The sequence below is a fragment of the Scyliorhinus torazame genome, chromosome 7, assembly GCF_047496885.1.
Source record: "Scyliorhinus torazame isolate Kashiwa2021f chromosome 7, sScyTor2.1, whole genome shotgun sequence".
In the NCBI taxonomy this organism is placed as follows: domain Eukaryota; kingdom Metazoa; phylum Chordata; class Chondrichthyes; order Carcharhiniformes; family Scyliorhinidae; genus Scyliorhinus; species Scyliorhinus torazame.
The window spans coordinates 281,297,743-281,325,691 of record NC_092713.1 but is presented as its reverse complement, the minus strand read 5'-3'; the positions used below and the strand labels follow the sequence as shown (position 1 = coordinate 281,325,691).

General features: G+C 50.4%; 1 protein-coding gene across 1 annotated transcript in view; it reads right to left on the bottom strand.

The window, feature by feature from the left end:
• The window catches only part of LOC140427069 (cyclin-I-like), a 61,994-nt gene that overhangs the window by 12,592 nt on the left and 21,453 nt on the right, over positions 1-27,949 (bottom strand). The window contains exons 2-4 of the mRNA XM_072512546.1: positions 16,381-16,537; positions 4,395-4,529; positions 1,163-1,237 (exon numbers count right to left, since the gene is read on the bottom strand). Coding sequence (XP_072368647.1) covers positions 1,163-1,237; positions 4,395-4,529; positions 16,381-16,494 — 324 coding nt within the window. The 5' untranslated portion in view covers positions 16,495-16,537. The remainder of the gene's footprint in view (positions 1-1,162; positions 1,238-4,394; positions 4,530-16,380; positions 16,538-27,949) is intronic.

Below are 27,949 nucleotides of genomic sequence, written 5' to 3'. Positions count from 1 at the left end.
GCACATCTTTGGGATGTGGGGGCGAAACCCACGCAAACACAGGGAGAATGTGCAAACTCCACGCGGACTGTGACCCAGGGCCAGGATTGAACCTGGGACCTCGGCACCGTGAGGCATCTGTACTAACCCACTGCGCCACCATACTGGCCTATAACTCCATAGTTGTAGAATCATAGGACCTTCTAGCACAGAAGGAGGCCAGTCAGCCCATCTGGCCTGTGCCAGCTCCAATTTGTCATACTCTTTCACATAGCTGAGAAAATGTTTCCTTTCCAAGTAAGTACACAATTCCCTTTTGATAGTCAGTTGATACCATGTTTGGCGATATCAAGCCAGAGAGCTCAGGAGTCTCCTGTCCTTGTTCAGTTAGCTGATCTTAGTTAGGTAAGGGTGAGGAACTACTAATTGGCTTCAGTGCCTTTAGGACCAGGGGAAATTTTATCCAGGATTCTCATTCCTAATTTATTCAATGAGCCTTGCTATGAGGTATCCCCTGGATGAGGAAAGGATCAGGTTGGGCTGTGCTGGGCCTACAGTTGAACAGCACCCCAACATTCATCATTTAGGAATATTTAACACATCACACAAATTATTGGAGGGAGGCCAGTGCCCATGGAATGATATCCTGGTATAGGTTACTAACTTTTTAAAAATGAATTATTGGTATGTGAGCTTCACTGGCTAGGCCAGTATTTATTGCCCATCCCTAATTGCCCTCGAGAAGGTGGTGGTGAGTTGTCTTCTTGAACTGCTGCAGTCCATGTGCTGTAGATACACCCACTGTGCTATTTGTGAGGGAGCTCCAGGATTTTGACCCAGCGACAGTGATGACGGCGGTATCGTTCCAAATAGGTTTGGTGTGTTTGACGTTTAACAATACGAATGGGTGAATACTTATACATTCATGCAACATTTCTCTGTCCACTATTTTAGCCAAGGCATTAACCCATTTAAAATAAACATACATTTAAATAGTTGAAAAAGGAATTTGTATATTTGTTTAATTATTCCTCTGTTTAAGTATTATATTCAAATGAAACATGGGATTAATGCATAATGGATACATACTTCTTGCAAAGTCACTTAAATCAAATCATTTGGAATAATTCCTGTTTTTGCATACAAAATCCGTACAAGCAATAGGACAATAAGAAAAACAAACCTCATCTTCCTCATTGATTTTGGCAGCGATGAACAAGCTGGAAATGGCAATGCAGCGTAGGTACTTTGGTTGTGCCTAAACAAATTGTACATTTAAAGATAGGTTGAGGTAACATGTGCAAATATTATTCTCTTTCAACTGAATGTCTTTGTTTGCTAATGAGTGTAACACAAGGAAACTGTTAATGGACAGGAAAGTAATTGACGAAAGAGATTAATTCTAAATGTGAATTTGGTAACATTAAAGAGAGTATTCAGACCATAACACCATAAGATATAGGAGCAGAATTAGGCCACTCGGTCCATCGAGTCTGCTCCGCCATTCAATCATGGCTGATATTTTCTCATCCCCATTCTCCTGCTTTCTCCCTATAACCCCTGATCCCATTATTAATCAAGAGCAATTATTCACCAGCAATTAAAGCAATGTTTTGAGTGTAGCGATTGATATTAAATTCCAATGTTGTTCTACTGCCTATTTACATCACTGAATTCAGGCACTTCTCCATTAGCCTGAAATGTACTTCTTTGGGAGGTTAGGAGTCGTACTTTCCCCTCCAGAACCTGAGTTTAAATATAGCCAGCACTCAGAAGGCAAAAGCCTACACTCTTTACTGTTCTGTTAAACAAACAAAAGAACTTGCATTCATATTGCAACCTTCAAATCTTCAGGAAGCCCAAGACACTCAACGTCTGATTAATTTCCGATGTGATGTGAAATAAAATTGACGAACAATCAAATCAACCCGGGCCAAGAACATAATAATTTACTCAGGGAGGGCATACTCCGAAGTTAAAACAAGAACATACTAAATAGGAGCAGTAGGCCATGGGTCCCTTCTAGCCTGCTCTGTCATTCAATAAAATTTACCTCAATTCGATTTTCCTGCCTGTTCTCCATATCTCTAAATTTCCTCAGTGAACAAAAATCCATCAATCTCCATCTTTATCACAACTACAGGATATTTACAAACCTCTGGGATAGAGATATCCAAAGATTCAGAACGGCACTCTGAAGCAGTAGGGTTTCTCACCTGAGGCCGAGGTTGTTGGGATGGAGTTGAGGAAACTTTACTCTCCATTTTATATCTGACCTGTTGGACTCTCTGATCCCTATGGCAGACAATGGAGAGTGGATGGGAGGGGCGGCTCAGGAAAGTGGAATATAGGCTAATAATAATAATAAACTTTATTAGTGTCACAAGTAGGCTTACATCAACACCTAGCAAGCTTGTCTTTCAGGACTTGTGGGAGGAAAGCAGAGCGCCCGGAGGAAACCCACGCAGACACAGACAGTGATCCAAGCCGGGAATTGAACCCGGGTCCCTGGTGCTGTGATCCAACAGTGCTAGCCACTGTGCTACGTAGATCAGCAATGATCTAATTGGATGGTGGCGCAGGTGTGATGGGGGAGTGGTGGGGTTAGACCAGCTGACATTCAGAATTGGCAAATAAACTTCACAAGTGTCCCGACTTCTTCTTTGGTGATCACTAGCTAACGGGTACGATTGTCCACCTAAGAAACTCTATGTCACTGGTCATCGGTTCTGTGGGTCCTTGCATGGCTGATGAGCCCGATCCCAAAGTTGCACCTCCGACCGCACACTTGGCAGGTGCTTCCGGGAGGTGGGATTAGTCCTTGGACTCGAGATCGCTGGTATTCCTTTCTCGGGCTCCTTTTCCAGACTCCTGTCTTTGCGAAAATGATGATGGAGGCCTGGATCCTGAAGTCCCGCCCCCGAACCCAGCCCCCACCATTTTGGGGAATGATAGTGGGTTCTAATGTGCACATGTTAAAGTGCAGCTGCCTCATTCAGATGTGATTTTGGCTACTGGGATGTCCAAAACCTGACTTATGCACATTAACACTTGTCATGTGATGGTCTAAAGCTGATGGAGATGTTTGGAGAGGTAGGGTATCCTTTTGGAAAGGTAAAATTCCCTTTGGGAGATGCAAGATATCATTTGGGATGGTTAAAAATAGACATGGATGTCTATAAAAAGTGGATAAATTTGTTGGAACTGTCAAAGGACTATCAAGTTGTCAAGGCATTTAAACCCGGCGAAGGATCTTGCTAATGTGGAAGGAGGCGAAGCCCCCCAGCGTGGAGGCCTGGATAAATGACATGGCTGGGTTCATTAAGCTGGGGAGGATAAAGTTTGCCTTGAGAGGGTCTGCGCAGGGGTTCTACAGGCGGTGGCAACCGTTCCTAGACTATCTTGCGGAGTGTTAGACGAAGGTCGGTCAGCAGCAGCAGCAACCCGGGGGGGGGGGGGGGGGGGGGGGGGGGGGGGGGTCTGCCTGGGGGGTATTTGAGCAAGAGAACACATGAAAGATCTGGAAAACTGGCATGGACGGGAGGAATTCAGTGTACAAAGCTCTGTAACATATCGTTTTACCATGTTTATATCTTGCTATGTGCGTTTTCTTTCTATTTTGTTACGGGCGGGGGGGGGGGGTTTGCTTGTAAGGGTGAAAAATTGTGTTACAAAACTTCAATAAATATATATATATTTTTTAAAGGCATTTAAATATTCCGGTACAAATTTTGCCGTGTTGTCATCTTGGAATATCTTGCTTTCTCTTTCAATACATACAATTCCTCAACAGGAAGATTAAATTCCTACCAGCTGTCTGCTAATGCGTTCAGAAATTTTAAAATGCATTAGTGTAATGAAGAGGGAGCAATCTAACCCTCCATTTTTTTCCCTTTTACCCTTGGCAACTGCATAATCCCTGGTAGCCAGGTAGTAAATTGCTTCTCAAAAACACATTAAACAGTGGTGGGGAGGGGGGGGGGGGGGGGGGGGGGGGGGTCATGTCTACAATGAGGATTATCCCTAGAACTAATAGTTGTCAAACAGCAAATGGACAGAAAATCAACAACCCACTGTCTTATAACAAATTTACACACAAATACTTCACATTCTTGTCCTACATTAAAGTTTTCCTCTGTGATTTAGTCTGTCGCTGTGACCAGTTGTGTAGCTGCCTTCACACTAACCATTAAGGTTTGACTTAAATCAAGAAAGAATGGAGTTTTGTACATTCTCCCAGTGTCTGAGTGGGTCTCAGCCCCACAACCCAAAGATGTGCAGAATAGGTGGATTGGCCACACTAAATTGCCCCAAAGTGGAAAAAAAAATGAGTACTCTAAATGTATTCTTTTTAAATCAAGAAAGAAAGCAATCTGTAAAACTAAATGTTTAAATGTTAGGTAAATGAATCTTACCTTGACAGTGGCTAAGAGTCGGTCAAGAATACTAACGGCGAGAAAGAATGTCTCCGGGTAATAACCAAACTTTGAGCATAAGTCCCTGAGCCACAGAACCACATTTTCACGTTGCTTTGGAGTGATAGTTGCACCCTGAAGAAAGAAAATGCACAATTATCAACTTGGACCCTAGACAGCAAACATGAAGGGTGGGTTTCCATGCCCCCCCCCCCCAAACGTGTTTTGTGGCAGTGGAGGTGGCTTGCCTTTTGCCATCAGGATCTTCAGATCCCGAGTTTTCCTGTTGTTCGCACCCGGTGTCACCGGAGAACCCCTAGCGTGAGGTCACCGTCGGCAGGACTGGACGATCCGGCTGACAGAAACGGCCAGAAAATTTCAGCAAATAGGTTTTGTTTGGGTAAATTTCTTTCTCTCTCAAAAAGGCTGTATTTTATCTTTTATTTTGACTCCATGAATGACATAGAGTGCTGGATTCTCTGATTTTGACGCTGTGTTCCCACGCCGGCGTGGGAACGGTGGCTTTTTACAACAGAAAAAATTGAGTAAGACGGCCACCGATCCTACGTTTGGCTGGGCGCTAGCATCAAGGCAGCGTAGAGCACCCGGCTCTACCTGCCAATACAGCCGGAGAATTGCCGGGTCCGTGCAACATGGTGCCGGCCGCTCGCGGACCCGGCCTGCAAAATAGTGCCCCCCCTTTGGCCGGCTCGCACACCCCGGACCACCCCCCAACAGTGCCCCAGCCCCTGGCAAAGTCCCCCCTGCCTGTGGATCGGCCCTCCCCCGACTGTGGCAGCGCTGGACTGAGTCCGTAGCACCACGCCAAGTTCCCGACGGATCAGACCACATGCGACCGGCGCCGTCGGGAACTCTGCCGGTCTGGGGCGGAGCACCGGGGGGTGGGCCTTAGGCAATGTCCTGAGACCGTCGGTACGCCACTTTGGAGGTGGCTGAGCATTGCAAAAGTGGCGCCACCCCCGATTCGGTCGTGAATGGGGATTCTCCGGCCGATCGCCGAACGCGATTTCGTCATTGCCGACCAGAGACTCCCGCCCAGAATGTCTCAAATATGTGGGAGTAGATTCTCCGCTGCTGGTAGTGGGGTTCCTAATACAGTGGAGAATCGAGCATTGGGCGAACAACGGGATTGGTGCCAGGCGCCGATCCTATACCGAAGCTCCGGCTCCGTGTGGACCACCAACAAGTTGCACCCTCCATGCCATTTGTATCCGATTAACGGGTTGGAAGCTTGATTCTCCAGGCCCCTATGATGCTCCAAGCCTCTCAGCATGGATTCAAGTGGGTATAGATAGGTGCAGGTATTTTCAAGCATGGTCCTGACGGGGTGCACCCGCGGAGGGTAAAGGTGATCAGTGTATAATGGAGGTGCCCCCAAAGTCCATTGGAAGGCCCCCACAATGCAAATTCTGCCCCCCGACCCAATACCCCCCTCCAGCCCCTATCAGACCTCTCCAACAGAGATGTCAAATTGAGACCCCCCCCACCAAATCCCCGCCAACCCCAGCCCTTGACATGCAAATTTTTCAATCAATTTCATACAGCAATACATTACTCCAGAGACAGCTGCTTGGTAGATTGTTTATTGATCTTTCCCTTCATGCTTGAATGCATCTCCATTGTCCTGTTTTGACACTTACCCCAATGTTTATAAACACTCTAGCTATGATTGACAGCAAATCACCACATCAAAGGCAGCTAAGTGCTTCTTTCTGTGAAAAAGAGGAAGTCAAAGCACTCAGCAGGGGTCTCTGTTGGGGGGTCTGATGGGTGGGAGGAGTTGGTGGGGGTGGGGTGTCAGGTCACCCTCATGCGTGCATACTGTGGTGGGGGGTGAGCCATTATCCCCAGGTGTGGTGGGGGTGGGGGAGATGCCCCTAATTGTCAGTGGGGAGGGGTGTGCGCAGGATTTGCATTGGGGGAGGAAGGGACCAGCCGTTGGACCTCGCTATCAGGTCGGCCACTCAATGGCAGCCTGATACTAGGATTCTGACAAAATCCAAGGACCCCCCCCTCCACAGACCCCCACCGCACCATATGCATAAATCTGCTTGGAATAGGAGGGGGAATCACTCCTGGACGTCGCTCCTGGCACCAGTGGAGATCAGCAGCGATTCTATTCCAGCGGGAGCACATAGTCTCCAGAATGGAGAATCCAGCATCTGTTAGTTATTGATTAAGAGGCTTGCTGTTCTAATAATAATATAAAATAATCTTGATTGTCACAAGTAGGCTTACATTAACACTGCAATGAAGTTACTGTGAAAATCCCCTGGTCGCCACATTCCGACACCTGTTCGGGTACACAGAGGGAGAATTCAGAACGTCCAATTCACCTAACAAGCACGTCTTGCGGGACTTGTGGGAGGAAACCGGAGCACCCGGGGGAAACCCACGCAGACACGGGGAGAACATGCAGATTCCACACAGACAGTGACCCAAGCCAGGAATCGAACCTGGGACCCTGGTGCTGTGAAGCAACAGTGCTAACCACTGTGCTACCGTGCGATATAGCTAAAATCAGCTTTGTATTCAAGAATCATGTGCACATTTAAGCTACCATGTAGAAACAACAATTAGTCTGCAAGAGGACTTGGCTGAATATTTGTCTGTCTGGAGCCAGTATTGCAATCACTCTAGTACAGGTTGAGGCCTGCCAGCTTGTGGAACAGCCAGCCTTGCTAGAGACTGCTGCCAGATAAAAAGCCCCCCATCCAGAGTCAGCTAGCTACTGAGAACCCAGTTGCTTTGAGCCTGATCTCCACAAGATAAACCTTTACGCAACCACCCTTTAGAAATTAGAACTGTAAGTCGCTATGAACTGCAACACGCCTCTTCCTTTGGATCTAACTTCCCTTTTGACTGAAAAACAGAAAATACTGGACAGTCTCAGCAGGACTGACAGCATCTGTGGAGAGAGAAGGGAGCTAACATTTTGAGTCTGGAGTACCAGCAATTGATGAATAAACCAACCTGCCAATGAGGGGGTTTGCCACAACTAGTGTGGCAGAGTAAACATCAACCGCCAACCTTCATAGGCAGGTCAGAGTAACCCACAGGGGCCGGTTTAGCTCAGTGGGCTAGATAGCTGGTTTGTGATGCAGAACAAGGCCAGCAGCGTGGGTTCAATTCCAGTACCGGCTGGGATTATTCATATAGGCCCTGCCTTCTCAGCCTTGCCCCTCACCTGAGACGTGATGATCCTCAGGTTAAACCACTGCAAGTCAGTTTTCCCCACGAAGGCGCTATTTAACAGGACTTTGCCTTTTTTTGGCCTCAATGAGGAACGCTCTGCCGAAGCTGCACTTAACTAATTTCCTGTACTGACGAGCTCAGCAGGAAGAGTATTTGCTGATTGGGGCACAATTTGTAAATGCCACTCCAATCTGTCGACAGCCCCCCCCCCTCCTCCATTGCAGCCTCCGGGCCCTCCCACTGCACCCAACTTACCTTAGGGGGCCCTCAAGCACCCCTCACCGCACCACTTTTGAAAAAATAAATTTAGAGTGCCCTATTAATTTTTTCCAATTAAGGGCAATTTAGCATGGCCAATCCACCTAGCTTGCACATCTTTGGGTTGTGGGTGCGAAACCCATGCAAACACGGGGAGAATGTGCAAACTCCACACGGACAGTGACCCAGAGCCTGGATCGAACCTGGGATCTCGGCGTGTGAGGCAGCAGTGCTAACCACAGCACCACCGTGCTGCCCTCTCACCCCACCACTTAAGGGCAAGGCACCGCAGGTCCCAATCCCTGGCATAGGCAACCTGTCACCAAGGCACCTTGACACTGCCAGCAGGGTGCCTGGGTGGCAGTGACAAGCTGCCAGGCTGGCAGTGCCTTCCCACCTTCACCTCATGCCCCCACCTCACTAAATTTTATGTTTTGCCTGACACGGAGTTCTTCTTCCAGCGCTTTCACCTCGGTGCCCACCTCTTTAGAAAAGGGTAACCCCACCCGGCCCTACCACCCTCACAACTCAGCAGACCCCTCTAACTGGCCTCTTATTCTCTCTTGACCTTGTCATTGAGAACTGCTAGTGCGCCATCGGCCATCTCATTTTCTCTGCTTCCCTCACTCACTCTAACCTGTTTTCCTCTGAACATGCTGCGCTTTATTCTCTCAGGCCAACACTGTAATGAAACCTGTTAACAAGGGCGGTGCTGTTGTTGTTTGGTGTATCTATTAGATGCTGAATGCCATCTCTTCGACACTTGCCCCTACCTCCCCTGAACTATCACTCCATCGCCGAGCATCAAGCCATTGTTCCAGGTCAACCACTGACCTCATCTCCTCTGGAGATCTTCCTTCCACAGATTGACACCTCATAGTCCCCCAACCCTGAACAACTCGTTTCTACCTCCTCTGCACGATCCACATATATACTTACCTTGGTAGACCTATCATTTCAGTCCTTTATCCCACTGATCAAGATTCATCCTAACATGACTATTTTTTCCCCACTTGTCACATCTTGTCCCCACCTAAATCCATAACTCTTCTGATCCCCTCTGTCACTGGTGTGGTAAATGGCGAGGAGGAAAGCGTTAGATTATAGGACGATATAGATGGGCTGGTCAGATGGGTAGAACGCTGACAAAGGAATTTAACCCTGAAAAGTGTGAGATGATGCATTTTGGGTGTACCAACAAGGCAAGGGGATATATAATAAATGGCAGGATGCTGGGAAGTCAGAGGGCCAGTGTGACCTTGAGTTGCATAGATCATAGAATTTACAGTGCATGTCCAAAGATGCCTGAAGGCAGCAGGATAGGTAGAATAATGTGGTTAAGAAGGCATATGGGATATTTGCCTTTATTAGCTGAGGCACAGAATATAAGAGCAGGAAGTTTATGATGGAGCTGTATAAAATGCTTGTTAGGCCACAGCTAGAGTACTTGGTGCAGTTATGGACGCCGCACTATAGCAAGGATGTGATTGCACTAGACAGGTGCAGAGGAGATTCTCTAGGATGTTGCCTGGGCTGGAGCGTTTCAACTATGAAGAGAGGCTGGATACGCTAGGTTCATTTTCCTTAGAGCAGCGAAGGTTGAGGGGGGAGCTGATTGAGGTGTACACAATTATGAGCGAAATATATAGGGTAGGTAGGAAGAAACTTTTCCCTCCGTAGAGGGGTTAATAGCCAGGGGGCATAGGCTTAAAGTAAGGGGCAGGAGATTTAGAGAGGATTTCAGGGAAACTTTTTTCACCCAGAGGTTAGTGGGAATCTGGAACTCAATGCCGGAAAGGGTGGTAGAGGTACCTCAGAACTTTAAGCATTAGATAAGCACTTGAAACACCATAGCATACAAGACTATGAACCAAATGCTGCAAAATAGGATTCGAATAGAATCATAGAATTCCTACTGTGCAGGAGAAGATCATTTGGCCCATCGAGTCTGCACTGACTCTCTGAAAGAGCATCCTGCCTAGGCCCTATCCCCCGCCCGATCACCGTAACCTCATAGTCCCACCTAATCACATCTTTGGACAGTAAGGGGCAATTTTGGCTTGACCAAGCCACCTAATTGCACATCTTTGGACTGTGGGAGGAAACCGGAGCACCGGAGGAAACCCACACAGAGTTACCCAAGGCCGGAATTGAACCTGAGTTCCTGGCACTGTGAGGCAGAAGTGCCACCCCTAGGTGTTTGATGGCTGGCACAGATGAGATGGGCTGAAGGGACATCTTTCTGTGCTGTAAACCTCTGTGACTCGAACAGCTTCCGATTTCCTGACATTAATTGTGGCAGTACAATTATTCCTGGCACTACACCTCCATACCCTCCAGAACGGTCCGAGGGCTCTCCACATCTCCCTCTACACCTCCATCACCCTCCAGAACTGACTGAGGGCTCTCCACATCTCCCTTGAATAGAAATCCAACCAGTTTCCATCTAGAAGCACCCTCTTCTGCCTGGCCAAAGTTGTTCTCTCAGTGAACAATTTATCTTTTAACTCATCTCGCTGACTCCAAATAAAAGGTGTTGCTATGGAAACCTGCATGGATCCAAGCTATGTCTTTCTGTCAGGAATATGGCACATTTTATGTTCCAGTCCGACTCAACCTCCCCTACTCAATTTCTTTCCTTGCACATTGATTTTTTAAAAAATAATTTAGAGTACCCAATTCTTTTTTTTGCTCAATTAAGGGGTAATTTAGCGTGGCCAATCCAACTACCTGTGTGGGGATGAGACCCACACAAACAGGGGGAGAATGTGCAAACTCCACACGGACAGTGACCCGGGGCCGGGATCGAACCTGGGTCCTCAGCAGTTTGAGGGAGGAGTGCTAACCACTGCGTCACCGTGCCGCCCCTTTCCAAGTACATTGATGACTGCATCAGTGCTGTTTCCTCCTCTTGCCCTGAACTGTAAAATTAATCAACTTTGCTTCCAATTTCCACTTTTCCCTCACCTTCCCATGGTCCATTTATAACTCTTCATTTCCTTTCTTCCACTTCTGTCTCCATTTCTGGTGATAGGCCAACAACAAATATTCACATTAGCCCAAAGTTCCCACAACTACCTCAACTGCACATCCTCACACCCTGCAACCTGCAAGGATCCCATTCCATTCTCCCAGTTTCTCCTTCTCATCTGTTCTGATGACTCGACCTTCCAAAGCAATGCTTCTGATCTGAACTCCTTTTCCTTTAGCCAGGGATTCCCACTCTGCAATGTGGTTTACAGGAGCCTCAATAGTGTTTAATCCATTTCCCTCACTCCTACTCTCATCATTTTCCCCTCCATCCCAGAACCTCCATAGGGTTCTCACCTTACATTGCACCAGCCTCCATATTCAATGGATTGGCCTTTGCCACCTCCACCACCTCCAGCCTGATGCCACCACCAAAAACATTCTTCCCTCCCTCCCTCCCCTATCAGTATTCTAAAAGGACCATTCCATTCACCACACACTGGTCCACTCTTCTCTCACCCCCAACACCCTGTCCCCTTCGCATTTCCTTTCCATGTAAGTGCAGGAGGTGTAAAACTTCCCTTTCATGTCCTCGCTCCTCACGGTCTAAGGCCCCAATTACTCATTCCAGCTGAAGCAGTGATTTATGTGCACTTCTTCCAATTTAGTTACTGTATTTGCTGCTGACAATGCAGTCAGTCTCCTCTACATTGGGATCACCAAACCCAGACTGGGTGACCATTTTGCAAAATAGCTTTGCTCTATGTGCAAGTATGACCCCGGGCTTTAAGTGGCTTTTTATTTTAATCGATCACCTTGCTCTCAAGCCGACATCTCTGTCCTCAGCTTAATGCTGTGTTCCAGTGAAGCACAATGTAAGCTCCAGGAACATAGAATCATAGAATTTACAGTGCAGAAGGAGGCCATTCGGCCCATCACATCTGCACCGGCTCTTGGAAAGAGCACCCTACCCAAGGTCCACACCTCCACCCTATCCCCATAACCCAGTAACCCCACCCAACACTAAGGGCAATTTTGGACACTATGGGCAATTTAGCATGGCCAATCCACCTAACCCGCACATCTTTGGACTGTGGGAGGAAACCGGAGCATCCGGAGGAAACCCACGCACACACTGGGAGAACGTGCAGACTCCGCACAGACAGTGACCCAAGCCGGGAATCGAACCTGGGACCCTGGCGCTGTGAAGCAATTGTGTTATCCACAATGCTACCGTGCTGCCGTACAGCAACACACCTTTTGATTATAGGCGCTTTGCAGCATTCTGGATTCAACACAGAAGTTAACAATTTCAGACTATGAACCTCTCACCCCCCCCCCCCCCCCCCCCCCTGCCATTTTCTCTCACTTGCTTTTGAGGTTTTGATCTTAACCTTGTTTTTCCTCATTTTGGTTACAGCCGCTCACTATTCTGTCACTCACTCCTCCTTGGATCTATCGTTTCCTTTTTTTAAACTTATCTCATTCCTACCCCCTTTAGGTTTTCTCACTAACTCTTTGGCTGAGATTTTCGGCCATGCCGGCCGGTGGAATCGTCTATTCCTGTCCACAGCAACACCCTGCCGCACGTTCCCTGGCAGTGAAACCAGGCGACAGAGAGTGTAAACAATGGGAAAACCCACTGACAGCAGCGGGACCGAAAGATCCCACCACTGGCCAATGGCAATTACCCTCCATCACTGCAAGACACACCACGGAGGGATTGGAAAATCCTGCTCCTTGTCATTTAATGGGTAATAAGTCCTGGACCCACCATGGTGTGTTTCCTGGCAGTGGAGGCGGCTCACCATTGGTCGCTGGCGGGATATTTCAGTCCAGCCGAGGTCTACAGCGTTTTGCGAGGTTCACCCATCGTACTACCGGGGAATTCGCCTCCAGCTCACCTTCTGCAGGACTGGAAGATCCTGCCAGGGGGTAAAGCCAGAAATGTCCACCCAATGTCTCCCATCTTCCGCCCCATCACAGCTCTTTCCTTTTGTATTTTTCCACCCTCCCCATTTCACCTCTTCAAAACCCATTACTTTCCTAACTTTTCCCAATTCTGATGAACAGTCACGACCTGAAACATTGGGTGTGATTTAACGGCAATGAAACCGAGCCCCGTGTCGAGCACGTTTAGCCGGGCGTTTCCAGGATCTGGCAGCACCAAGAATGACCCTGCTATTAAACGGGACTCTGCTTCATTTCTAGGCCTCGGTGAGGAATGCCCCTCCGAGGCCGCACTAACGAGCATCGCTCACCGGTGCAGTAAGAGATCGGGGCGCCAGTAAATCCCCACCCCCCCACCTTGGCCCCTAGACCCGCCCAACATGCCCTAACTCACCAATAAGGGAGACATCGAGCTACCCACACCCCAGATCATGAGGGCAGGGCAACCCCAGGCCTGAATCTGGCACAGGCATGATGCCACCTGGGCACCTTGGCACTGCTCATGCCAGCCTGGCAACACCACATGGGCACCTTAGCAGTACCAGGGTGGCACCCAGGTGGAATTGCCATGGTGCCAGGCTGGCAGTGCCAGTGCCCAGGTGGCATCAGGGGAGCCTGGGTCCCATCCTTTCCAGAGTTCGACCATCCAGGGACCCCTGATTGCCTGGGAGACGCCACCACCAACCCCCCCCCCCCCCCCCCCCCCCACCTCCCCCCCCCCCCAAGTGCCAATGTGCCTGGTCCACGTTTGTGGAAACCAGTGCTAAACAGCGCCCGCTCGGCGACTTCAAGGTGAGGCCGTTGGGTCCCGGGTGCTGGGTAGGTCCAGCATAGACATATCCAACTGGGACTAACTGCTCACTCGAATATGCAAATCTGGGTCCCAACCTCAATGGGCAGGATCCAGATCGCAATGCCTCGTGAGAATGCTGTTACATCTCGCAAGGGGCCTCTGGTGAGATTTACCGGCTTCATTGCACCCAGAGTCGGGCGCGGTGAGGTCGATAGATTGCGCCCATTAACTCGGTTTCTCTCTCCACAGATACTGATGGATCTGGTGAGCATTTCCAGCATGTTTTATTTATTTAAGATTCTAGCATCTGCAGCATTTTGTTTTTGCATCTCTTTTCGGGATGTTGATTAATTGGCCAGGACACTGGTGACATCTCCTTTTCTGTTCTTCAAAAGGGAAGTACAGAATCAATTTTGTCCACCTTCTTTTTAAAAATTCATGGGATGTGGGCATCACTGACCCATATTTATTGCCCATCACTAATTGTCCTTGAGAAGGTGGTGCTAAGCCATTTTCTTGAACTGTTGCAGTCCATGTGGTGTAGGCCCGGAAGGAAAACCTGTCAGGGAGGAAGTGCCAGTCATTTTGACTCTGGAGGGCAGACATCTTAACTCCTCATCTGAAAGACCCAATATTATGCTCCATTTGAATCAGAACATTTCCTGAAACTGAGACAATCCTGTTGTGTAAATCATCCAATATTTGATTCATTGGAGTCTGGGAAGTGCTTCTTGAGCATTGTTTTCACCGAATCGAGTCAGGCCGGTCATGCTGGGTATGGCTGTGAATTGATTAATTCCTCAGCCCACATTATTTGGCCACATTTCAGTGAAGGAAATGGTGGTTTCAATGCAACATCTTCTATTTATTCAACATCCTGATGAAAACGTTGCCTATGCCTGAACGAAAAGGCCGTACTTAATGGAGAAAGGTAGTTGTGTGATACTGGAGCAATAGCTTATGACATATGGTTGTAATGAGAAAAATAAGATTGTAAACAATTAATTCACACATTGTAATACAGCACAGCTTACAGGAAATATAGTTGATAAAGGGCTTTGGATATATTAGGCCCAATTTTAACGCTGTGCAAATGGGGTTTTGAATGGGTTAAAATCGTTCCCATTTATTTAACCTATAGCTAAGATGATAGATGCCATTCTTAAATATCCAGTCATAGCCACAGAATCACCTACAAAGGACTTGACTCTCATTCCTGCACCATTACATTTTGTACCTCTCAAGGATCTACCCTTTTCCCTCTCCTATTTCTCACCTATGTAAGGAAAGGAAAGTCGCCTCAGTCGCAAATGACCATAGGCTGCTTTCCCCTTTGAGGGGGAGAGCTGAATGGTGGTGATTTAACCTGAGGATCACCACATCTCAGGCGTGGGGTAAGGTTGAGAAGGCAGGCCTTGAATAACTTCAACCAATACAGGAATTGAGCCGAGGCTGTCGGCCTCACTCTGCACCACAAAACAGCTCTCTAGCCAACTGAGCTAAGCCGGACCCCACCTAAGTACGGCCCCTCTGAGATATCAACCAAAAACACAGCATTAGTTGCCACATGTGTGCTGATGACACCCAGCTCCACATCACCACCGCCTCTCTTGACCCTATTCACTGTTCCTAAATTGTCCAACTCTACTGGATGAGTGAAAACTTCCTCCAATTCAATTCTGGGAAGACCAAAGCCATGAATTCTATCCCCAACCACTGACTTGATTCCTCTTCCTGTCAGCTGAGGTTGAACCAGACTGTTTCCAATCATGGTGTCATACCCAACCACATATCCACGCTTTCACAATGACTGTCTATTTCCACAGTGATAACATAGCCAGGCTCCATTCCTTCCTCTGCTCATCAACTGCTGAAACTCTCATTCTAGCCTTTGGTACCAATAGATTTGATTATTCTAATGTACTCCTGGTCAGCCGCCCATGATCTGCCCTCCATAAAGTTGAAGTCACCCAAAATTCTGCCTCCTTAAAGCCCATTCACCAAGGGCAGCACGGTAGCATAAGTGGATAGCACTGTAGCTTCACAGCGCCAGGGTCCCAGGTTCGATTCCCCGCTGGGTCACTGTCTGTGCGGAGTCTGCACGTTCTCCCAGTGTCTGCATGGGTTTCCTCCGGGTGCTCCAGTTTCCTCCCACAGTCCCAAGACGTGCAGGTTAGGTGGACTGGCCGTGATCAATTGCCCTTAGTGACCAAAAAGGTTAGATGGGGTTATTGGGTTACAGGGATAGGGTGGAAGTGAGGGCATAAGTGGGTCGGTGCAGACTCGATGGGCCGAATGGCCTCCTTCGGCACTGTATGTTCTATGTTCACCCATCACCCCAAGCTCACTGGTGAAGCAGCATGTCGATTCCAGAATTCTCATCCCGGTTTTCAATTTGCTCCATGGTCTCGCCCCCACCTCATTCCCTCTGTAATCTCTTCCCGCTGTGCAACCCTGTGTCAGCACCTAGGCTCTTCCAATTCCGGCCTCTTCAACCTATTTTTAATCGCTCCACCACTGGCGGTCTGGTCGACAGCTGCCTTCCATGATCCTAAGCTGTGGAATTCCCTCCCGAAATCTCTGCACCTCGCCATCTCTCTTTCCTCTTTTTAGATGCTCCTTAAAACCTGCTTCTTTTATGAAGCTTCTGGGCCATCTGCCCTAATGACTTCTTAAGAGGGTCCATTATCAAAATTTTATTTGACGCTCCTGTGATGACTCAGGATGTTTAATTAGGTTAGAGGTGCTAGACAATTGCAAGTTGTTGTTGCTGGTGAAACACTGCAAACTGCACTTTACCTGAATGCCGCTGGTGTTGAAAAGAGGCACTTTCCATAATCTGGCCTCCTTAGAGAGTGCATCATCGAGCAGGAAGGCAAGCCTCTGGCCATCTAAGGACCCAGGACACTTCATGGCACCTCCAAGAAAGGCCAGTTTCCCCGGCAGACACAGCTACCTAGGAACAGACAGATTTGTTTTAAAACAGGTTAAAAGAGAGGCTATAGAAATATACATTAGAAATTGACTCTAAGTTGTCATAATATGCACCATGCACATCATGATGTAAAAGCAGGCAGTGACAGACATCCAGGTGAGCCAATCAACGTACAGAACAGAACACGACCAATCACCAGACAGAACACCAGAGGGGGGCTTCCAACTATAAAACACACGAGACATCAGCACTCTGCCGCTTTCCACTGGTGACAACTGTAGTGACAGTCAGGGTGTACAAATCATTCAACATCTTCTACACATGGATCAGAGCTAGCCTGGTCAAGATAGTTAATGTTAGTTTACTTAGAGTAGTAGAGAGTGAACCTACAGGCAGCTGTGTGCTTCGTTACTTAAGTTCAATAAATCTTATTGAACCAACGCCTACATTTGGTGTATGCTTGATCATTTCACTGCATAGTGTGCAGTCCGTGTTAGCCCAGGGTGAAATACACGACATACGTTAGTCATTCCACTAAATGTCCCTGTTCATTCATGTCCCATGTAATAGGCCTGTACGAGGTCTTAAAAAGTCTTTGTGCACCAAACTACATGGAATAGGATTCAACAAGCTCTTAAAATAAATAATCAAACTGTCCCTTAAGCGTGTGCAGCAATCACCAAGGTGGTTCAAGCATTGGTCTAATGAGCAGGCGATCTCTTAGTTTGAATCTGGGACTGCTTCTGTTAGTTTGGAGGTCTTGTGGCACAGGGGGTAGCATCCCAGAAGCTCTGGGTTTGAGCCCCACCCCTGGTGGTCAAAGGAAGGTGCATTCATAACGTGGCCAAACCGGTTGTGTGTGTCAACCTGCAGACTCCTTCCAACAAGCCTATGACGGAGACTCCTGGTCAGCTATGCTTCCATGTGGAGAGCTGCCCTTCAAGCCATAAACCCCTATTCTGGGAATTACTAGCTATGGAAAAGGAAGAAAGTCTGCCTTAGAACATAGAACATACAGTGCAGGAGGCCATTCGGCCCATCGAGTCTGCACCAACCCACTTAAGCCCTCACTTCCACCCTATCCCCGTAACCCAATAACCCCTCCTAACTTTTTTGGTCACGAAGGGCAATTTATCGCGGCCAATCCACCTACCCTGCACATCTTTGGACTGTGGGAGGAAACCGGAGCACCCGGAGGAAACCCATGCAGACACGGGGAGAACGTGCACACACCACACAGACAGTGACCCAGCGGGGAATCGAACCTGGGACCCTGGAGCTGTGAAGCAACAAGTGCTAATCACTTGTGCTACTGTGCTGCCCCACTCTTAGTGGTGCCTTAGTGCACCACTAGGTGCAGGGCAGGATTTGGAATGGAATATTTTGGTAGGAAGCATAGGGAGGTCAATTATTTTTTTTAACTCCTGGGGTTCACGTGGTGTCAACACGGGAGTGGCTGCAATTTCCCAAACTACGACTCTGCTCATCTTTTAATCCGACTTTTCGTCTTTGTGCAAATTTTTTTTTTTGTCTTTTCTTGGTTTACATTTTGTCCGAGAATTGTCGGTCGGTGTTTCTGCATGATAGAACCGAGTAGAATGGTTAAGTCCTTGCTTGTTCATGGTGGCTGGGTGGAGCTGGGATAGACCTGGTGCAGTTGCGTTTGAGCGGGCTCCAGACCCTGATGGTGTGGTGCACATTGACGAATGATGGCAGCCAACAAAGATGTTGTTCTAGTTGGAAGTCTCGGCTCGGAGGTACAGGTCATCAAGGTCCAATTCCAAGAGCTGCTGGGTGTTTTTGTGGAGGAAATGGCGGTGCACGAAGAGGCTCCTGCAGTAGAGAGAGCACTGTCCCTGGTGGGATGGCGGTGCACGAGGCTCCTGCTGTAGACAGAGCACTGTCCCTGGTGGAATGGCGGTGCACGAGGATGCTCCTGCAGTAGAGAGAGCACTGTCCCTGGTGGAATGGTGGTGCATGAGGAGGCTCCTGCAGTAGAGAGAGCACTGTCCCTGGTGGAATGGCGGTGCACGAGGATGCTCCTGCTGTAGACAGAGCACTGTCCCTGGTGGGATGGCGGTGCATGAGGAGGCTCCTGCAGTAGAGAGAGCACTGTCCCTGGTGGAATGGCGGTGCATGAGGAGGCTCCTGCTGTAGACAGAGCACTGTCCCTGGTGGAATGACGGTACACGAGGATGCTCCTGCTGTAGACAGAGCACTGTCCCTGGTGGGATGGCGGTGCATGAGGATGCTCCTACAGCAGAGAGAGCACTGTCCCTGGTGGAATGACGGTACACGAGGATGCTCCTGCTGTAGACAGAGCACTGTCCCTGGTGGGATGGCGGTGCACGAGGAGGCTCCTGCAGTAGAGAGAGCACTGTCCCTGGTGGAATGACGGTGCACGAGGATGCTCCTACAGCAGAGAGAGCACTGTCCCTGGTGGGATGGTGGTGCACGAGGATGCTCCTGCTGTAGACAGAGCACTGTCCCTGGTGGGATGGCGGTGCACGAGGAGGCTCCTGCTGTAGACAGAGCACTGTCCCTGGTGGGATGGCGGTGCACGAGGAGGCTCCTGCAGTAGAGAGAGCACTGTCCCTGGTGGAATGACGGTGCACGAGGATGCTCCTGCTGTAGACAGAGCACTGTCCCTGGTGGAATGACGGTACACGAGGATGCTCCTACAGCAGAGAGAGCACTGTCCCTGGTGGAATGGCGGTGCACGAGGATGCTCCTGCTGTAGACAGAGCACTATCCCTGGTGGAATGGCGGTACACGAGGATGCTCCTGCTGTAGACAGAGCACTGTCCCTGGTGGGATGGCAGTGCACAAGGATGCACCTACAGTAGAGAGAGCACTGTCCCTGGTGGGATGGCGGTGCATGAGGATGCTCCTACAGCAGAGAGAGCACTGTCCCTGGTGGAATGGCGGTGCATGAGGATGCTCCTGCAGTAGAGAGAGCACTGTCCCTGGTGGGATGGCGGTGCACGAGGAGGCTCCTGCAGCAGAGAGAGCACTGTCCCTGGTGGAATGGCGGTGCACGAGGAGGCTCCTGCAGTAGAGAGAGCACTGTCCCTGGTGGAATGACGGTACACGAGGATGCTCCTACAGCAGAGAGAGCACTGTCCCTGGTGGGATGGCAGTGCACGAGGAGGCTCCTGCAGTAGAGAGAGCACTGTCCCTGGTGGAATGACGGTACACGAGGATGCTCCTACAGCAGAGAGAGCACTGTCCCTGGTGGGATGGCAGTGCACGAGGAGGCTCCTGCAGTAGAGAGAGCACTGTCCCTGGTGGAATGACGGTACACGAGGATGCTCCTACAGCAGAGAGAGCACTGTCCCTGGTGGAATGACGGTACACGAGGATGCTCCTGCTGTAGACAGAGCACTATCCCTGGTGGAATGGCGGTACACGAGGATGCTCCTGCAGTGGAGAGAGCACTGTCCCTGGTGGGATGGCAGTGCACGAGGAGGCTCCTGCAGTAGAGAGAGCACTGTCCCTTGTGGGATGGCGGTGCACGAGGATGCTCCTGCTGTAGACAGAGCACTATCCCTGGTGGAATGGCGGTACACGAGGATGCTCCTGCAGTGGAGAGAGCACTGTCCCTGGTGGGATGGCAGTGCACGAGGATGCTCCTGCTGTAGAGAGAGCACTGTCCCTGGTGGGATGGCGGTACACGAGGATGCTCCTACAGTGGAGAGAGCACTGTCCCTGGTGGAATGACGGTACACGAGGATGCTCCTGCAGTAGAGAGAGCACTGTCCCTGGTGGAATGACGGTGCACGAGGATGCTCCTGCAGTGGAGAGAGCACTGTCCCTGGTGGAATGACGGTACACGAGGATGCTCCTGCAGTAGAGAGAGCACTGTCCCTGGTGGAATGGCGGTGCACGAGGATGCTCCTGCTGTAGACAGAGCACTGTCCCTGGTGGAATGACGGTGCACGAGGATGCTCCTGCAGCAGAGAGAGCACTGTCCCTGGTGGAATGGCGGTGCACGAGGATGCTCCTGCTGTAGACAGAGCACTGTCCCTGGTGGGATGGCGGTGCACGAGGATGCTCCTGCTGTAGACAGAGCACTATCCCTGGTGGAATGACGGTACACGAGGATGCTCCTACAGCAGAGAGAGCACTGTCCCTGGTGGGATGGCAGTGCACGAGGAGGCTCCTGCAGTAGAGAGAGCACTGTCCCTGGTGGAATGACGGTACACGAGGATGCTCCTGCAGTAGAGAGAGCACTGTCCCTGGTGGAATGGCGGTGCACGAGGATGCTCCTGCTGTAGACAGAGCACTGTCCCTGGTGGAATGGCGGTGCACGAGGATGCTCCTGCTGTAGAGAGAGCACTGTCCCTGGTGGAATGACGGTACACGAGGATGCTCCTGCTGTAGAGAGAGCACTGTCCCTGGTGGAACGGCGGTGCACGAGGATGCTCCTGCTGTAGACAGAGCACTGTCCCTGGTGGAATGACGGTACACGAGGATGCTCCTGCTGTAGAGAGAGCACTGTCCCTGGTGGAATGGCGGTGCACGAGGATGCTCCTGCTGTAGACAGAGCTCTGTCCCTGGTGGAATGACGGTACACGAGGATGCTCCTGCAGTAGAGAGAGCACTGTCCCTGGTGGGATGGCAGTGCACGAGGAGGCTCCTGCTGTAGACAGAGCACTGTCCCTGGTGGGATGGCGGTGCACGAGGATGCTCCTACAGCAGAGAGAGCACTGTCCCTGGTGGAATGGTGGTGCACGAGGAGGCTCCTGCTGTAGACAGAGCACTGTCCCTGGTGGAATCCCGCCTCTGTACGGTTTAATTCCTGCTGCAAGGTCTATCTTCCATCTTTTAAAAAAAATGTATTTTATTACAAACGTGTAAAAACAGCAACATATACAACACCCGCCACAACCCCACAATCCACAGTTTGTACAATTTTTCCCCTTTTAACCCCTCCCCTCCCCATCGATGAACAGTTCCTCAAACATTGTCATGAGCAACCTCATCATGTCTCGACACCTCAAATGTGATCTTTTCCAACCGGAGAAAGTCTTGCCGATCCCCCAGCCTCGCCACCCCCTGCAGCGTATCCGACCTCCAATTCAGCAAGATCCTTCTCCGGGAAATGAACAAAGTGAAGACCACAACATCGACCCCCTTCCCCACCATCAGCTCCAGCATTCCCAATACCCAAAGATCACCACCTTTGTGTCCGGCCCGACCTCCACCCACACAATTTACACAACGTCCCAAACGCCGCTTCCCAGTATCTCTTCCAGCTTCTCGCAACCCCTGAACATGTGCGCGTGATTCGCCAGCCCCGTCCACACTTCTCGCACTCGTCAGCCGTCCCTTGAAAGAACCCACTCACCCTCACCCGAGTCACATGCACCCTATTCACTACCTTGAACAAGATCAAGCTCACCCTCGCACACGAGGAGATTGAATTCACCCTTCGCGTCGCCTCACACCACAGACCCCAGTCTATCTCACCCCCCTCCCACTTGCGCTTAATCCTCACCACTTAACCTGCGCTCCCCATTCACCCATATGTACCCAATCCTACCCTCTCCCGACTCGTCCGGTAGCAACAGTTGCACCAATTGGGTATAACCCGGCAACCAGGGAAATGTCCTCCACTCCTTTCTTGTAAAGTCCCTCACCTGCATATATTTAAATTCACTCACTCTCGGCAACTCGAACCTCTCCCGCAGCTCATCCTGACCCGCAAACTTCCCTTCCAAGTACAAGTCCCTCGCCCTCACCAATCCCACCTCCCTCCACTTCCCATACATCCCATCCACCTCCCCCGGCTTATGGTTCCCACACAGCACGGTCAACACCGCCATCCCCTCCAACTTAAAGTGTCTCCTCAGCTCATTCCACACCCTCACCGTCGACTGTATCACCGGGCTCCCTGTATACTTCCCTGGAGCTAATGGCAGCGGATCCGTCACCATGGCCCTCAAACTGGATCCCTTACAGGACTCCTCCTCCATCCTAATCCACTCTGCCCCCTCTCCCTCCCCCACCCCCATCACCTCACCTTCTGCTCGTTCCCTGCCCAATAGTAGTGCAGCAGGTACGGGAGCGCCAGCCTCCCTTTCTGCCTCTGTAGCAGGGCCCTCTTTACCCTCGCCACCTTCCCTGCCCATATAAACTCTTGAGATCAATATCTCCCATTTCCGAAAGAAGGCCTCAGGGAGAAAGATCGGGAGGGTCTGGAAAACAAACAGGAACCTTGGCAGCACATTCATTTCACAATCTGCACCCTCCCTGCCAGTGTCAGGTGTACTGTATCCCAAGGGCAACACGATGGGGCAGTGGTTAGCATTGGGACTGCGGCGCTGAGGATCCGGGTTCGAATCCCAGCCCTGGGTCACAGTCTGTGTGGAGTTTGCACATTCCCCCGGTGTCTGCGTGGGTTTCACCCCCACAATCCAAAGATGTGCTGGCTTGGGGGATTGGCCACACTAAATTGCCCCTTAATTGGGTACTCTAAATTTTTTAATTTTTAAAAAATGTATCCCATCTCTTAAAATCCCCCCTAATCTCCTCCACCAATGTTATTAAATTCCACCTGTGCATCGTTGCCCATTCCCTCATCACTGAACCTTTCTCTAGCTATCTTAAATGGCAACATCCCCAAGTTGGCCCACACCATTCACCAGAAACACCTTGATCTTCCCGACATTTAACTGATACCCAGAGAAAGCCCCAAACCTCCAAAATTCCCATGATCCTACCCATGCTCTCCAGTGGGTCCGACACAAACAACAGTTCATCCGCGTACCAGACACCCGGTGCTCCCTGCTCGCTTTCACAATCCCCGCCACACCACTGACCCCCTGAGGGCCATTGCCAGCGCAAACAGCAACCTGGACAGCGGACACCTTTGTCCGGTACCTCTGTCCAACCCAAAACACCATGAACTTGTTCCGTTTGTACATACACTACACTTGCCACTGGAGCTACTTACAACAAGCACCACCCATGCCACAATCTTCGCGTCAAACCCAAACCGACCCACGATCTCAAGACCTCCACTCAACCAAATCAAAAGTCTTTTCTACATCCATAGAGCCAATGACCCCCGGCACCCGCCACAACGATGGCGTCAGAACCACATTTAACAGCCTCCTGATATTGCTGAGAGCTGCCTGCCCTTTACAAAGCCCGCTTGGTCCTCCGTAACCACCCCTGGTACACATCCCTCCATCCTTCCCGCTGCCAACTTAGCCAGCACCTTTACGTCTCTGTTCAGCAACAAAATGGGCCTACATGGCCCACACTCCAACGGATCCTTCCCCTTATTCGGGATTAACGTGATCGACGCCTGTGTCAGTGTCTCTGGCAGTCCCCCGTTCTCTAACACCTCACTAAATCTCCCCAACAAATGCGGTGCCAACTCCGTTGCAAATGCCTTATAGAACTTTGCCAGAAAGCCGTCCGGCACCAGAGCCTTCCCTGGCTTCACCCCTCTAATGCTGTCAATCACCTCCCACAGCCCCAGCAGCTCCTCCAATGTCTGACTCCTCTCTTCCTCCAACCTTGGAAACTCCAATCCATCCAAGAACTGTCCCATATCTCCTTTCTCTCCATCCGGCTCCGCCCTGTATAGCCTCTCATAAACCCCCGGAACACCTCATTTATCTTCCCTGGCTCTGACATAACCCCCCCCCCCTTTCTCGGTTTGCACCGTTGAAATTTCCCTGGATGCAGCCTGCCTCCGCAGCTTGTGGGCCAGCATACGGCTCGCCTTCTCTCCATATTAATACTGTACCCCCCTTGCCCTCCTTAGCTGTCCCACTGCTCTCCCTGTCGTCAACCTATCGAACTGCTCTTGCAACCTCTTCCTCTCCGCTAGCAACTCTCTAGTGTGGGGCCCCCTCGTATCTCCTGTCCACCTCCACTATCTCATCCAACAGCCGTCTATGCTCCTCCCTCCTCCTCCTGTCCATGTGTGCCTTGATCGAGATAATCTGTCCTTGGACCACCGCCTTCAGCGTCTCCCAGAATGTGGTTGCCGACACCTTCCCGTTCTGATGGATTTCCACATACTTCCCGATAGCCAACCTCAGCTTTTCACAGAACCCCTTATCCACCAACAAACCCGAATCCAGCCTCCATCCCGGCCTCTGCACCGGCCCTTCGCTGAGCCTCACCTCCAGCCAATGCAGCACATGATCGGATATCGCAATTCCTGCATACTCCGCCCCCACCACCCCCAACAACAACGCCTGGCTCATCACAAAGAAATCAATTCTCAAGTACATCTGATACACATGTGAGAAGGAGGAGCACTTCCCCCCACCCAGGTTCTTAAACCTCCACGAGTCAACCCTTCCCATCCATTCCATAAATCCTCCCAACTCCTTCACCATCCTCAACCTTCCCATCAACTTGGGGCTCGACCTGTCCACCCGAGGTTCCATCACGCAATTAAAGTCTCCACCCTTAATCAATTGTTGCGTATACAGATCCAGAATCGCTCCTCGCAAACCCCTCACAAAAAACATATCGTCCCAATATGGCACATACATGTTGACTAGCACCTTTGTCATCCCGTCCAGCACCCCCCTCACTATCACATATCTTCCCCCAGGATCCCATACTTCTTTGGCCCCAACAAACCACACTCTTTTGTTCACCAAAATGGCCAGCCTTCACATCTTTGAGTCAAACCCCAAGTGGAATGCCTGTCCCACCCATTCCTTCCTCAACCTAACCTGGTCCTTCACTCAGAGATGCGCGTCCTGTAAGAAGATCACCTCCGCCTTCAAACAGCTCAGGTGCGCAAAAATCGGCCCATTTAACCACCGGACATTCCATGTTAAAATTCTTACCCAAGGCTTACACCGCCGCTCCCCTGACCCGTCTGCCATCATCCCCATCAGGCTCCGCCTCCTCTAATACCACCCTAAATCGGGCCCATCCAAGATGGCCCCTCCTTCGTCCATAACCACACTCAGTCTCCAGCTTTGCCATGTCGCAATCCCCCCTCCCCACCCCTCCACCCAATCTCCCCCTCCCCCAACCTAGCCGCCTCTCCCGGCCTCCTTTAGGCCCAGGCAGACAGTTTGTTATCCTGATGAGGGATGGGCTATATTTGTTTCTTTGTCTCCTACTTACGTGTCGAGTCTGTTTTATCTCCTGAGTTGGGTCTCCTTGACTGTTTCTGTTGCAGTTGGAACTTTTCTGAGCGCAAGGGTGGCCCTGAGTATCCTCAATGGGATGATAGTTCTGCGATCCGGCTGGTACTCCACCCCCCCCTCCTCCCTCCAACCCCAGGGGGTTTTCTTCTCTTCTCTTTTTTTATTCCTTCTGGGGAGTGTGATGTTGGTTCTGGTGTTGGTGTAGCTTGGTAGTGTGGTGGGGGGGCTGGCCGTCCCTCCCAGGGCACACGCGATGTGGGTGTCTTGACGATTCTTCTTCCTCGTTGCTGGAGTTCCCCATTGGTTGGGGCCAATTTGGATGTCCCGTCTTCCGGGTGGGGGTGGCAAGTGCCTTGTCCCGATTAGGATTGGGCTGGTGCAACCTCGGTGAGGTGTAAAGGTTGAGGTTTTGTGGAGGTTCCTGGGGTCAGATCTCCTGGATCACTTATGCCGGTGCTGGGTTTGGCCAGGCCCTCTCCATGGTCAGTATACTGCTAACACCAAGGAACGGCGGTGCCCTTCCTTCGGGCACCCATTGGAGGATGACTGTGGCTGGGTCTGGCATCCGGGTGAATAATGACTTTGGGATGGACCAAACATTGTACCCAAGGGTTATCCTATTCTTTTCCCAGGGTAGGAGTGAGGTTCCCCTGTGGTTCAGTTGGCAGGCTCTTGTCCGTTTTTTTTATGCCTTGGGCGATCGCCTGGGCTGCTTTATCATCCAAATAACTTGTTTTGATAGTTCTTGTTCTTCTCTTTCTCTTTGGGAGGGGTTGTACCCTGACAGTCCCCCCCCCCCCACACAATCGCTGGGGCAGGGCCTTATGCCTTATAGCTACACCGGTCCCCATGAGGGGATGTGTCATTGTTCAATGATCCTTGCCCTTCTGTTGGACCTGACACCCTGTGGATGGGGTTTGGTAGCTAGGATCTTGCTGTTTGGTCTTACTTTTTAATCTCTTCTTAATTTTCTATTTTTTTTAATTTAGAATACCCAATTCATTTTTTCCAATTAAGGGGCACTTTAGCGTGGCCAATCCACCTAACCTGCACATCTTTGGGTTGTCGGGGTGAAACCCACGCAAACAAGGGGAGAATGTGCAAACTCCACACGGACAGTGACCCAGGACCGGGATCGAACCTGGGACCTCGGCGCCGTGAGGCAGCAGTGCTAACCTCTGTGTCACCGTGCTGCCCCTTTCTTAATTTTCTATGGGAGCCCTGGGGTTTGAGGTCTGAGGCTTGAGATTCCCTTTGACGTGTGGCTCTCAGCCTTCTCTTTATTGTTTTGTAGCTGTCTGATCAGCCTTGGGCCTTGTGGGGGGGGGGGGGGGGGGGGGGGGGGGGGTTGATTGCGTTGTGGGCGTTAGTGTAATTTCCCCCTTAGCTCTGGGACTCTGAGTTTTTTATTCCTCTGTTATTTCTGTTCTCCAAGCTGTGGGTATGATGCAGTCCCGTGGTGTTGACTGTATCCTGCTCCATGCCAACAAATCTTGTATTTGTGGGAGGAACACATTGTGAATCTTTTTCCCCAACTCATCCGGTCTTAGTTGTCCCTGTGTTGCCACTGACTTTTGTTACGCACTATACATGTTTTGCATTGACACCTATGGCTTTTGTCTCCTTTTCTTTTGATGCAACCACTTTAAAAACTTGAATCCTTCAATAAAATACATTTAATAAAATAACCTAGCTAGGCAAAGTTTCTGCAGAGACTATGTGGAGTCCTCCACTGAATTTTTGTCAAGTGGCAGTCTTCAATGATGCGAGTCATTGACTGGGGGGGGGCACCACAGCTGCAGTCCGGGTTCCTTGCAAGGTCCCACGTGCCGATTTGCTGCACGTAGAGGCCTTGGTCAGTGAGGAAACGGCTGAGGAGGGCCCAATGTTGGCGTGGCAGTTTGAAGCCGGGTGGGCGGGTGTGGGACCTGTGATGAGGGTGTGATGGTTTCATTCCTGCTGCCATTGGGTCTCTGCTGTTGCTCCTTGGTATGGTCTGAGCCATACAGGCTGACGTGATGGCAGGCAAACAGCAGGTGGATTGGTAAGGTCCCAGTGCAGTGCAGGCTTGGGTTGATGTAAACCTTCTCCAGGAGCTTTCTTGTTGGGGGTGGGGGGTGGGGGTGGGGGGGGGGGGGGGGGGAATGATGGCTGGTATGAAGGGGTCATCATAATGGTTTGATCCCTGGAAATGTGGAACCCATCATGCACTCTGCAGATTGAAGCAAACGCAATATTTCTTCCAACTCTCTTTAATCATTGGCCAGTCTAAGCATATTGGGGTGTGGGTTAACTGGGG